Here is a 12,856-nt window from a genome sequence, read left to right as displayed (position 1 = left end):
AAATTTTAATCTGCTTTCAAAAATTAGGCCACAGAATAGCTTAATATTTTATAAATGTGTAAACTCTATTTTAAAAAAACCGAACTTTTTTCTAAATAACAATTTAGAATTGAAAAATTAAAAAACTCATAAAAATGGAAAATGTAATTCGATCACTAGACCAGCATTGCCATGTTTTATTATAACTTAGATATTCGGATGTAAATAAATGTATTCATCTTTGTTAGTATGTTTGGTATTGCGGCCGAAAAGTAAGTTCCAAACAGAGATCTACGATTATCTTTTGTGTGTTAAAGCATAGACCACACCTCTTAAGAAATTGCTCAATAAAAACTTTCCATTATTTCATAGCCAACAAAAAGTTCGTTTATTAATAATGGAGCGTGCATTTATTTCTTCCTTACTTCCCCAGTTTCTTTATTCATATTTCTACACAAATAAAAACACGTAGAAAATTTCCTCGATAGAGCATCGCTCAAAAACTACGACCGATTTTAACATTTTCTAAACTGTTTGAAAGCCTTTGGGCAGTATGGATGTTGCCATCTGTTTTTGTTAAAAAATAATTTATTAAAAAAAAAAAAGTTTTACAGGTATCAAAGAAAATATTAGTCTAAAGAAAAATCTATTCTAAAAATAATTTTTTCTCATAGTATTGCCACCTGAATTTTATTACATATGCACAAACTCATGTCAAATTTCACTAAATTATTCAAATATAAAGTAGGTATCAAACCAGAAATGTTTAAATAAGCTTAAATAAAAAATATTTGTTTTCTGGAGTTGCCACATGATTTTTATTGGAGGAATGCAACTTATGGCATGTTTCATTTGAATGCATACTAAACTTTGATAATAGTTATTTAAACAAAATTATTTTTAGCTAGAGTTGCCACTAATTTTTTATTGCAAAAAAGCAACTTATGACATATTTTATTTGAATGCACACTAAAATATGGATTCCAGATGGAAGGTAATTAAACAGGCTTTAAAAAAATATTTTTATCCAGTGTTGCCACATGATTTTAATTGCAAAGATAGCAATTTATGACATATTTCACTTGAATGCACATTAAAATATGGATACCAGATGGAAGGTGAAGTAAACAGGCATTAAAAGTATTTTATCTGGTGTTGCCACATGATTTCAATTGCAAAAATAGCAAGTTATGACATTTGAATGTATACTAAAATTTGGACACTCAATGGTTAACAAGCTTTAATAAAAAATATTTTTCGCTGATGTTGCCACTATATTTTAATGGCAAAAAAGCAACTTATGACATATTTTACTTGAATGTATACTAATGGATGTTGGATGGAAGGTAATAGAATAGAAACTAGCTTTAATAAAAATTATTTTTAACTGGAGTTGCCACATGATTTTAATTGCAAAAAAAGAGGCTTAAAAAAATTTCCTTTGAGTAATAAAATATGGATATCAGATGGAAGGTAATTAAACCGGCATTAATAAAAAATATTTATAGCTGGTGTTGCCACATGATTTTAATTGGAAAAATAGCAATTTATGACATATTTCATTTCAATTCATACTAAAATATGAACCCCCCATGAAAGATAATTAAACAGGCTTTAATAAAAAATATTTTTGCTGGAGTTGCCACATGGTTTTTATTGCAAAAATTCAACTTGTGGCATGTTTCATTGAATGCATATTAAAAATATGGATATCAGATGGAAGATAATTAAACTGGCTTTAAAACAATATTTTTCACTGGTGTTGCCACTAGATTTTTATTACAAAAAAAAAAATTATGAGACATTTCAGTTGAGTACTAAAATATGGATAGATAGAATAGAAACTAGCTTTAATAAAAATTATTTTTAACTGGAGTTGCCACATGATTTTAATTGCAAAAATAGAGGCTTAAAAAATTTCCTTTGAGTACTAAAATATGGATACCAGATGGAAGGTAATAAAACAGATTTTAATAAAAAATATTTTTCGCTGGTATTGCCACAATATTTTTATTGTAAAAAAATTAACTTATAACATATTCGATTTGTATACATCCTAAAATATGGATATCAGGCGCCTGATTTCAATTGGGTAGAGAAATGCTTTGTAACGATTAAAGATTAGATCGTCTGAAAAGTGGATTTTCTGCAGAAAACATTGAAAAAGTGATTAATTTCGACTTGAAATCGGCAATAAAAATGATTGCAATGAAATTGGCAATTCCTCAGGCAACTGGGCATCGCATTTCGACAAAGTTTTTTTTAAGTTTTTATAGGCGCAAGTCAAGATTTTTTCCACGCAAGCTGGCAAACAACTAAAAAATCAACCGAACTCATCGCCCACGAGTTCTGAGAGAATTTCTGATAGGAATGCACATTTTTTCATTGCACCTTTCAGAATATTCGCTTTATTACGCGCCTTGCGTCTATCAGTCATTCCTTAAACTGCATACGAAGCTAAGAGGAAAGAAAGCAAAGCATCGATTGAAGTCACCCAAGTCGCCTGTCACATGGAAGTTATTTTAATGAGTTTATATTTCATATTTACATGGAAGCTTTACTCTCCTTAATAAACCGAAAATCATTGAAACCCTTTGAACGGCGTTTTTATTACATAATTTGTTATTTTTAAAAAGAAATCAGCTAATGCCTCATCCTCTATTCAAATAAAAATGCAGCTGCACGTTTGTAAACAATGCAATCCGCTTTCAATAGGCGAAATATGGGCACAGCCTTGTCTGCCCAGTTATACCTTGGTTTGCCTTGTGCGTTAGTGCACCCTGTACATTCTTTGAAAACGAATACTCAAAAGGTTTTGTTTTCTTACTTCTGCTTCATGTCGATACAGCAACACCTACAACCAAAGCATTCATAAAAATGTTGCAAAAAGATCTGAGAATATCAGAGGTTGTTAACCATTAGGCAACTTATGTCCGCATAACGGTTACTGACTTCACTGTTTGCAGTTATTTATGGGCAAACATATTAATGCCAATTAGTTTACGTCTGCAAGCATTCATTTTAAAGCATAAATTCTCATAGAACATACTTTCGAACAGTAAATAGAAATAAAAAATGAAATATTTTTTTTTTAATGTAAAACAAAACAAAAAAAAAACAAAATTTATTTCAAAAGCAAACGCAAAAAAACGTGTTGTGGATTATTTAGAACATATGAACATACACCTATTTAGCATTCAGTTTGATGACTCGGCGCGTACGATCATGACATCAAAACTTATTAATAAGTCGATTTCATTAATAGTAACTGTTTTTCTGCTATTCTTTCAATTTGTTTTTAATTCAAATTCGTTGGTTTTTTTTGTTTTGTTTTGTATAGAATGGTTTAATTTTTTTACATACTCGTATTTTTGCTAGTTAAAATTGGGTTTTTTATGCATTTCTGAGAAACCCAAAACAGCTGGAAAATTTAAGTTTTTTTAGTATTTTTTTTTTTTTTTTTTTGTTTAACCTGTCACCAAATCACGCAAGAGATGCTTATCAGAGTCGCTATAGTGCGCGAGTTGCATCTCACGACAAGTGATTTCCCGCTTTGGGAAGTTTCTGTGGCGTCATTTCATTTTATTAATTCTTATTTTTATGGTTTTTTAAAGTCACATCAGTCGCATGAATATTACAACAAACAATTTGAATAGTAATTAGAAAATAATTGAGCTAATTTGAGAAAATGTTTCGTTTGATATAAGAAATTTTATGCATTTGAGTTTTACGACAGTTTTTCATGCTATTTTAGTAGGCAAGACGTATCTATGCGAACCGTTTGAACCCAGATACCTGGACAGGTAGTAAATCTCCCACTACCTGATAAATATTTTTCCTCCGAGACCGAAAGCAGCGTTACGGAGATTTCCATTTCGACAAAAGGTCTGATTTCCTTATCAATGGAGGAGTAAAAATCACTTGCCGCCCATACGTTTTCATTTAAGCGGTGGATTTTTCCCTCTGGTTACTGCTGCTACACGGCATACCTTATATGTTGGAGGCTGATGCGAAGAATGGTGGCAGAATGAGTTTTGATGAAAGGAAGTTCGTCGAGGTATAAGGTTAGGTTAGGTTATGGTGGTAGTCGGTCTGCACCGCCAACTCACTTAGACCTTCCAGGTCCGTTGTGATACCACTGTACTTATCGATAACCCCATTTACTTTCCTTCGTGGAACCATTTTGTGGCTCTTATGAAACGTAGAATTGATCCCAACCCCACGCCAGACAGCTCTGTAAGAGAATTGAAAAAGTATTTACCTAGACAAACTGCTCTGCTTTTAGCTAGGGCTGGGCAATTGCAAAGGAAGTGCTCAACTGTTTCTTCCTCTTCCTCAGCTCTGCAACTTCTGCAATATTCATGGCAGAAAACTACTAGTCTCGAGCCACGACCTTCGAGATATCATCTCTTGAGAGACTAAGCAATTCATTTGTCCTTTTCTTGTTTATTTGCGACCATAGTAGCCTGGCTGTTACGCATGTATCTTCGTCTCTCCATGACCTATTGGCCTCTTTGTTAATGTGGTTTTTTATTTCTAGTTTACTTGTGGCCGAAGTTATTCTAATGGTACTTTTATCACTGAGCAGTTGAAGAGCAGTACCTTTTCTGGCTAACTCATCAGCTTTACAATTTCCCTCAATATCTCTGTGCCCCGGAAATAAGACTGACCTTGAATACGACACTAATATCATTTAGGGCTGCCCGGCATTCCTGTGCAACCTTCGATCTTAGTATAGCCACATTCATTGATTTAATGGCCGCTTGGCTATCCGAGAATATTTAGAGATATTTAGATATGTAGCCACTTCTTTTATAGCTAGAACCGCTGACTGATAGACGTTGCAATAGTCTGGTAGTCGAACGGATAGTTCCCGTGCTAATTCCCTATTAGACGCGTAGTTAAGAGCTATCGGGTAACATAGAGCATCTGAACGCGTATCACAAGTTGCGGTTTAAATTAAAGAAACCGAGGTACAACAGATTTCGCCGATCCGCACTTTCCCGGTTATTCTGGGAAAATTACAGAAAACGCGAGATCTCAGGCGAGCAACCCTGAGATCGCCGTTTACGCTTAGCGTATCATTCAGGATTTACTCGCTACCAATCAAGGTGACATCGATAGGTATCTACCAGGCGAATTATCTTTCTAGGACCATCCAATCACCCCTTTGCGCATCATCCCACTCAAGCTTTAAATGAATCGATTGTGAACACTTATTCACTATGTGGCATCACCAATAATAGCTTCAACGTTGAGTCGAATTCCCTTTGGTAAACTATAGGCTTCTCAACGAAATATAGCTGTAGATTGAAGAAGTTCTTTATCTAGTAAAAGTTTATTTAATGGGGAATGTTTTATGAAGTAACAACAACAATGTTGATATCAAATTGAATTAGTGATAGAGACTCAAGAAATATCGCAGAATCGGATTTTTATGCTTCAAGAGCTACACTCGAATTTATATTTTTTCGCTTCTAAATACAACCAACCGCATTTTCAGAGTATGTCGAGCTTACATATAATTAAAGTAAATTCCTAATACTGTTGTAAAATTATCGTACTATTATACATAAATGCGTATACTTTTAGTGAAAAAAATTTAAAAACAAAAAATAGAATATAAATTATTTAAGAACAACTTTTATTTTATTATCATTTTTTGAAATTTATATTACAAATTTATTTTATATTATTATACTTTATCTTTTTTTATGTTATATATTTTTTTATTTTTATTTTCTTCTTTTAATTTATACAACAAATTTATTTTATTATACCTTATTTTTTTATCTTTCTTTATTTAATTAATTTTTTTTAATTTTTTAACTTTTTTTTTATTATTTTTTAATTTATACCAAAAATTTATTTTATTTTTATTATTGGTTGGTTGGTTGGTTTAAGGGTGACCCCGCATCGGAGTGCCACATAGACCGCAAGTTGGGTCCGTTGTGTTGCCCTAGAGCTCATTATGTTATATGATTTCCCCACCTAACCGAGATTTTTATTGTAGATTTTGGTCAAAGATATTAATTCGTTTCGAGAATTTGATGAGAGATTCGATTTTCAGGTTCGAGAGTACTGAAAGATTGTCAATTGTTGGAGAGCCTAGAAGAGCGAGTCGACTTCTGGCTAGACCGGGACAACTGCACAGCAAATGTCTGCTCGATACTTCCTCATCTTCGTCCTCGCAGTATCTGCACAGGTCGTTTTGAGGAACCCCGAGCCGACGTGCGTGAGTGCCCAAAAGGCAGTGGCCGGTGATAAGAGATATTATATGCCTTAGTTCGTGTTTCGAAAGACTTATAAGGGTTTTTGTCTGTTTCAGATTGTAGGATGGCCAGATTTGTCTGGTCGTAACGCAAGTAGTTTCCACTCGCCCCCACCGATCAGCAATGCTGTGAAATTCTCGATCAATGAGCAATTTACATGTTGAGAGCGGAATGGTGGATTGTGGGTAAGTTACTAACATTTGATTGCGCAGCTCCAGCTCTTGCGAGCTCATCAGCTTTGCAGTTATATTTTTATTATTACTTATTAATATTTTAGTTTTTTTATCTTTCTTTATGCAATTTTTTTTTTTTTTTTAATTTTTAATTTATTTTTTTATTTTTTATTTTAAACCACAAATTTATTTTATTATTATTTATTATTATATGATTTATACTTTTTTTAAATTTATATTACATGTTTTATTATACATTGTTATTTCTTTTGTTTTGTAATTTATAATATATAACAATTTTTTTTTATTATACTTTATTGTCTTATCTTTTTTTTTAATTTAATTAAATTTTTGTTTTTTAATTTTTTCTTTTTAATTTATGCAACAAATTTATTTTATTTTATTTTTTTATGTTATTTAATTTTAATTTAATTTTAAATTTTATTTATTTTTTATTTCTTTTTTTTATTTAATTTAATATATAGTATATTTTTTTGAATTTTTTTTTTTTATATTTTAAAATATACAAAAAGTTTATTTCATTATACTTTATTATATTTTATCTATTTTATGTTACTTAATTTTTATTTTTATTTTTCATTTTTTTCTCTTTTTTTATTTTTTTTTTATTTTATATGATTTTTTTTTTAATTAATATGACAAATTTATTTTATTATACTTTATTATATTTTATTTTATTTTATTTTATTTTATTTTATTTTATTTTATTTTATTTTATTTTATTTTATTTTATTTTATTTTATTTTATTTTATTTTATTTTATTTTATTTTATTTTATATTATTTTTTTTTAATTTTATTTCTTTATTTTTCATAATGGCTAATAACTATAACATATCTACTTTTGTATGCATATTTTCTTGCTCCCTGAATACTCGAATTTAATCATTTCCTGTTCTTTTGTCATTCAATAATTAAATTAATATTTAATAAGAACACCTTCTAGTCGAATGCCAACAAATAAAATTTTAGTTAGACAATGGAACGCATTTAGTCAACCAAAAATTGTTGTGTTCAAAATTTCAGAAGAATAATAAAAAAATGCTAAAACCACGACTGTAATTAATGTGAATCAAATATACTGAAGCCGGACCTCTTCTTTAGCCGCCTTGCGTAGTTATAATTTCATAATGATTCAACTATTCGTTTTTTACTCTATTTGTTCTACAACTTCATGATTTTTTCCATCAATATTTTTTATCGTCACAGATAATTTGCATATTTTTTCTGACACGAACGCTTCAGATTTATTGTTTATTTGTTTCAATCCTATTCACATTATTAGCTGTCTTCGTTTCACACTTCAGGCGTACATGGATATAAACATAAATAATTCTAAGCAATAATCAAGATTTCTTCTCACCCTGAGCGTTGATCAGCATCGCAAAGCCCACACAAAGCAGCGCAGCGATCACCAATTTACCGTAGAACGCGTTGGCCATTGTTTTCTTAATTTTTTTTCTAACTTATTAAACGTTTGTTAATTAGGTAAGTGGATGTGTTCAAACAGTGCGAGCACTACACTTAAGCTATTATTGGGCGATTGTACTTTTCTACTCCGTTAGCTGTATTTCGAGCACTTTACACGCTCGCGTATTTCAAATAACTGAAGCAGCAACACGAAATGCTTGCAAATTTTAGCGTTTGGCTATCGATAGCTGGGAGACAGCGAAGATGAACGGGCCTGAGCGGTTCAAGCTTAGTAGCCGCTGTGAGGTGCTTAAACAAGGCGAATTCATGACTTTCGCATTGGGCTCAAATAAAAGCTCGAGCTTGACGACATGAACAAAACAGAGGAGTTGAGACACGAACGCTTCCGTTTGAGTCGTTTTAAATCTAGGTGTCACCCTGTATTACTAACCAAAAGTAGAGAACGTTGATGTCAATTGCCTGCCAAAAGCAAGATATTCGTGATGCTTAAAAGGAAAAGTGAAGAATATACCTAATTAGTTCTTGCAAAAACATTATGAAGTTGATGGCCCCCCGCCCCGGTTCGCCTGATATTAGTTGTGCAATCAGCAACGGTTTCAGTACTATTTTTCCCCCAAACAAATAAGCGCTCCCACTAAATTGCTATGCTCTGTTGTGCACTTTATTTTTAGTCCAAAGTTAAAAAACGGAATTTATAAATGTAAAGAGGTAAGAATCTCCATGATTAGATCTTATTGAAGGCAGCGATATCAACGGACTGAACGAATTCTTCGAATTCCTGAATCTTTTCAGTCAGCAAATCGATTGATACTTTTTCGTCTTCAATAACGCACATGATCTGCAATTTGTTAATACCATAGCCGACTGGCACCAGCTTGGAGGCACCCCACAAAAGGCCGTCCATCTCAATGGTGCGCACACAGTTCTCCAATTCTTTCATGTCGGTCTCATCATCCCATGGCTTGACATCAAGCAAGACTGAGGACTTGGCAATCAGCGCAGGTTTCTTTGATTTTTTAGCAGCATATGCGGCAACGCGTTCTTCACGGATGCGCGCAGCCTCTGCGTCTTCCTCTTCGTCGTCGGAACCGAAGAGATCTACATCATCATCATCATCAGCAGCGGCAGCAGCAGCAGGAGCTGCAACTGTGGGCTTGGCACCAGCTACCTGTGGTAGTGGGGAACCGCCCCAGGCGGCACGCTTGACAGACTCGTAAGAAGCGATGTGGCGGTACCAACGTTGTACATGTGGGAAGTTGCCTGTTGGTGCCTTGCCCAAAGCATCGAACACTGATGTATCGGCTTTGCTGGGTGAATATCTGAAAAAGTAATTGATGAATGTAAAAATGTGTCGACGTGACATGGACGGTGTACATAACCTCACTCAAAGAGATCCGGCTAGTCACTTTCACAAAGACAACTGACAAACTCACCCGCTAATGTAGCTGTTGTCAGCAAGGAATTTCTCCAACTCCTTGAGACCTTGTGGGGTAGTGACGTCACCGAAAGCCATTTTTTAAGTATATTTTAAATATTTTAATACGAAAAAATCACCAGTGTACGAATTGTGCCGCAAGCTTTGACAAATTTGACAAACGGAAGTAGACCGCAAATGTCATATCAGGGTTGCGACATAGCTGATTGTGAGTGCAGTGCTGCTAAATTTCGTACTTTTTTTGAGTGGTGTTACTTCTTCGCTTAGAATGGTAGATCCTTCCATTTATGGAGCAATATTCAAACGCACGCCACAAATTGGAGGAAGAACTCGACGGAACACCTAACAGAAGTGCACGCGTCAATTATTCATTTTTTTTATTTATTTCTCGCAATGTTTTCTTAAGTGTTTAATTGGTGAAGCGTTTTACTAAATTGTTTATATTACTTAACACTAAAGTATTCCCACTCTTTCGTGAAACGTGAGTGATGGCATGGAGTACATTCTGCTTCCTAGCATACCCTAGTTCGGATTTCACTCCAAAGCATAGCCTAGTTCGGATTTCACGCGAAATGGCGGCCAAATCCATAGAAATTGCATTGCCGTGAAATTACGTACTTATCTCACGCAAAATAGTACTCAGTTCACGCGGGAAAACACCGCGCAGCATGCCAGCAGCATTTTTTCACATCTATTTAAAATGCACATGTCATTTCGTTTGAGAGTAATGTGTTTGAGTTCGAATACTCGGAGAATCTACTTTATAGAAAAAATTTCTATCGAACCTCCCTTTTTGGTTTTTTCCAGCGAAACCATGCTAGTTCTCGTACCGTATTACAATATATTATTATTTATGAATGGTTTATAATTCATAGTAAGTAAAAAAAGGCATATTTTGAATTTTTTGAAAAAAGTTTTGAATAGCGGTTCTTCATCTCTGAAAAAGTTAAAAGCTGGTGTGGCTCGTCGCATGGGCGTTGACGTCGATTGGCCTTCGGGCCACGAACACGTTCAGGACCATATCCTTGAATCAATATGTAGAATTCTGCTTTCAGACATAAATAGTATGCCTCTTCGTAGGAATCGCTAACGGCGAAACTTGCTCAATAACTTTGTCTTTGCTTCCACATGCAATTTTTTCGTCAAGTTAATCGAGCTATCTCGATTAGAGAAGTGACGAATTGAAATTAGCGTTGACTGAGTTTTTTCTTGTTTCTCTTTATTCTTCGTCGCGCACATTTATTATGCACGGTATTACAAATTATTACAAATTATAAGAATAGAATTGTAATAAAATTCGAAGCATTATTTATTTAATTTATTTATTTATTTAACAAACGCCAATCGGCAATATACATACAAATAAAAAGAGGGTACAGAAACAGAACTTATAGAGGGCTGGTATGTAATACAATGATAAAGAAAATGGGCCGGACGGTTCTTGAGAAAAATCTATAGGATGATATTTTTGGCATTTCGCAGAAAAGTATCGTAGGTTCCACCATAGAAGTCGAGAACACCATGAAGTGAGTTGACACTGATGGCTATTCTATTGCACGGGCCGTGATAGACGTAGCTTTTGTAAGTAGCGACTGTTTTCAGTAGACGACTATTCCTAAGTGTGAGACCAGCCGGGGCAAGCTCGAAGGAGCTGCGTACTTCCGGGGCATCAATAATACCATTTACCACTTTATAGAAGAACGCCAGATCAGTTATGCGACGGCGAGCCCGCAGACTGTTGATGTTGTACCGAATGTAGATATCTTCTGTAGCTGAAGCGGTTGATGATGAATGTCGGAAGGCTAAGGTCTTGCAGAGCTTACGCTGCACTCTTTCAAGTCTAGTAATGCCTGCTTCAGTGTATGGAGACCAGATTATGGATCCGTACTCCAGTATTGGAAGAACTTGAGTTTTGAAAAGACGAATCAGGGAGCAGGGATTCTTGAAGTCCTTGCTATTCCTAGTTATAAAACCGAGTATCTTGAAAGCTCTCTGAGTTATTCCGTCTATATGCTTGTAGAAAGTTAGTTTTGTGTCAATCGTGACACCGAGGTCTTTGATGTCATCCACCTCCCTTATTTTATCACCATTGAGTGTGTACACTGCAGGTAAGGGAGTGCGCGATCTCGAGAAGCACATCACAGCACACTTTTTAAAGTTGAGATCCAGTTTGTTCCTTGCACACCAGCCAGAGAGATTATCGACGTCCTATTGTAGTAGATGACTATCCAGCACACTAGTGATTGATCGATAAACTTTAAGATCGTCTGCAAAAAGTAGGTATTCCGAGTTGAAGTCGTTACCAATATCATTCACGAATATGCTGAAAAGAATCGGACCGAGGTGAGAACCTTGCGGAACACCCGAGTTAGCCACATATTCATCGGATAGGTGGCCATCCACTTTGACCTGCAGGTGCCTACCAGCTAAATATGACCTAAGCCAGTCTAACGCTTTGCCGCCGACGCCATATTTCCTGAGCTTGTATAGCAAGATGTCATGGTCAACTCGATCGAACGCTTTTCTGAAGTCAGTATAGATGCTATGAACACAGGTGTTGGTATTCAGTGAGTTCAGTAGATAGTTGGTGTAGGCGAAAAGGTTAGTTGACGTTGAACGGCTACTAATAAAACCATGCTGTCTTGTGGTAATGATTGGACCAAAAGCAGCAGAGAGTTTCGGTAGGATCAGCTTTTCAAAAAGTTTAGCCAAGGCCGACTGAATGCAGATTGGCCGATAATTCGTGACTGTATTCTTTGGACCTTCTTTATGAATGGGGCTGATGTACGAGAGTTTCCAGTCTGTAGGAAAAACACCACACTGCAGAGACGATTGGAAAATGTGTGTCAGCGGTTCACAGAGGCCATTGGCGCAGTTCTTAAGAAAGGCATTCGGTAGGCCATCAGGTCCCGCACCTTTTCTAGGATCTACGGAGTTCAGTTGCTTGAAGACATTGTCAAAGGTAACCTCAAAGTCATTTAGGTTTACCGATTGCGTGTAAGGGTGTGAGTGTGCTAGGGTTACGCTATCGTCAGACACCGGTGCATATATGCTTTTAAAGAACTGTGCAAATAAGTTACTGATCTCTACGCCACTTGATGCTGATTGATTATCCCAGACCATGGATGCTGGAATGTCACTGTTTCCTCGCTTCTTATCCTTGATATAATTCCAGAACGCCTTGGTATCACCTTTCAGTGACCCTTCTACCCTATCAACATACGCATTATAACACATGTTGCAGAGATTTTTGCACTCTTGCCTCAGGTTACTAAAGAGTATGTAGTTTCGCCTGGTTTTCTGTTTTTTATACTGTGCGTGCGCTGCTTTTTTCAGGATGATTTTCTCAGTTAATTCCCTAGAAAACCAGGGTGGAAATCTACTGGGTTTGCTGAAGTAAACCGGCACGAATTGGGTAACACCTTCCTGAATAATGTTGTAGAGCCAACGCAGTTTATCATCAACAGATTTTTGCTGGTACAAATCTGTCCAATTGGTTCTCATAAAAAAGACATTCAAGCTGGCATAGTCCGCCTTCTTGAAAGC

At 35.0% G+C, this 12,856-nt stretch overlaps 2 protein-coding genes across 2 annotated transcripts in view; both read right to left on the bottom strand.

The window, feature by feature from the left end:
• LOC129245368 (invertebrate-type lysozyme 3-like) overlaps positions 1-8,064 on the bottom strand; it is a 29,016-nt gene extending 20,952 nt beyond the window's left edge. Inside the window, exon 1 of the mRNA XM_054883480.1 lies at positions 7,808-8,064. Coding sequence (XP_054739455.1) covers positions 7,808-7,886 — 79 coding nt within the window. The 5' untranslated portion in view covers positions 7,887-8,064. The remainder of the gene's footprint in view (positions 1-7,807) is intronic.
• A 450-nt stretch (positions 8,065-8,514) lies between these two features.
• Positions 8,515-9,490, bottom strand: LOC129245855 (probable elongation factor 1-beta). The gene is made up of 2 exons (XM_054884278.1): positions 9,309-9,490; positions 8,515-9,194 (listed from the first exon to the last, which is right to left on the bottom strand). The coding sequence occupies exons 1-2, from the start codon at positions 9,386-9,388 to the stop codon at positions 8,600-8,602; spliced, it is 675 nt and encodes a 224-aa protein (XP_054740253.1). The 5' UTR covers positions 9,389-9,490; the 3' UTR covers positions 8,515-8,599.
• Between the last annotated feature and the right edge of the window lie 3,366 nt (positions 9,491-12,856).

This window comes from Anastrepha obliqua, chromosome 4 (genome assembly GCF_027943255.1).
Source record: "Anastrepha obliqua isolate idAnaObli1 chromosome 4, idAnaObli1_1.0, whole genome shotgun sequence".
NCBI lineage: Eukaryota > Metazoa > Arthropoda > Insecta > Diptera > Tephritidae > Anastrepha > Anastrepha obliqua.
The sequence above is the reverse complement of the archived record's forward strand: the minus strand, read 5'-3'. Positions and strand labels throughout refer to the sequence as shown.

Excerpts from the sequence above, each read along its gene's own strand:
- LOC129245855 (XM_054884278.1), bottom strand. The coding sequence starts at position 9,388 with ATGGCTTTCGGTGACGTCACTACCCCACAAGGTCTCAAGGAGTTGGAG. Across the intron at positions 9,195-9,308 it reads GACAACAGCTACATTAGCGG|ATATTCACCCAGCAAAGCCG; the intron begins GTGAGTTTGTCA and ends TTACTTTTTCAG.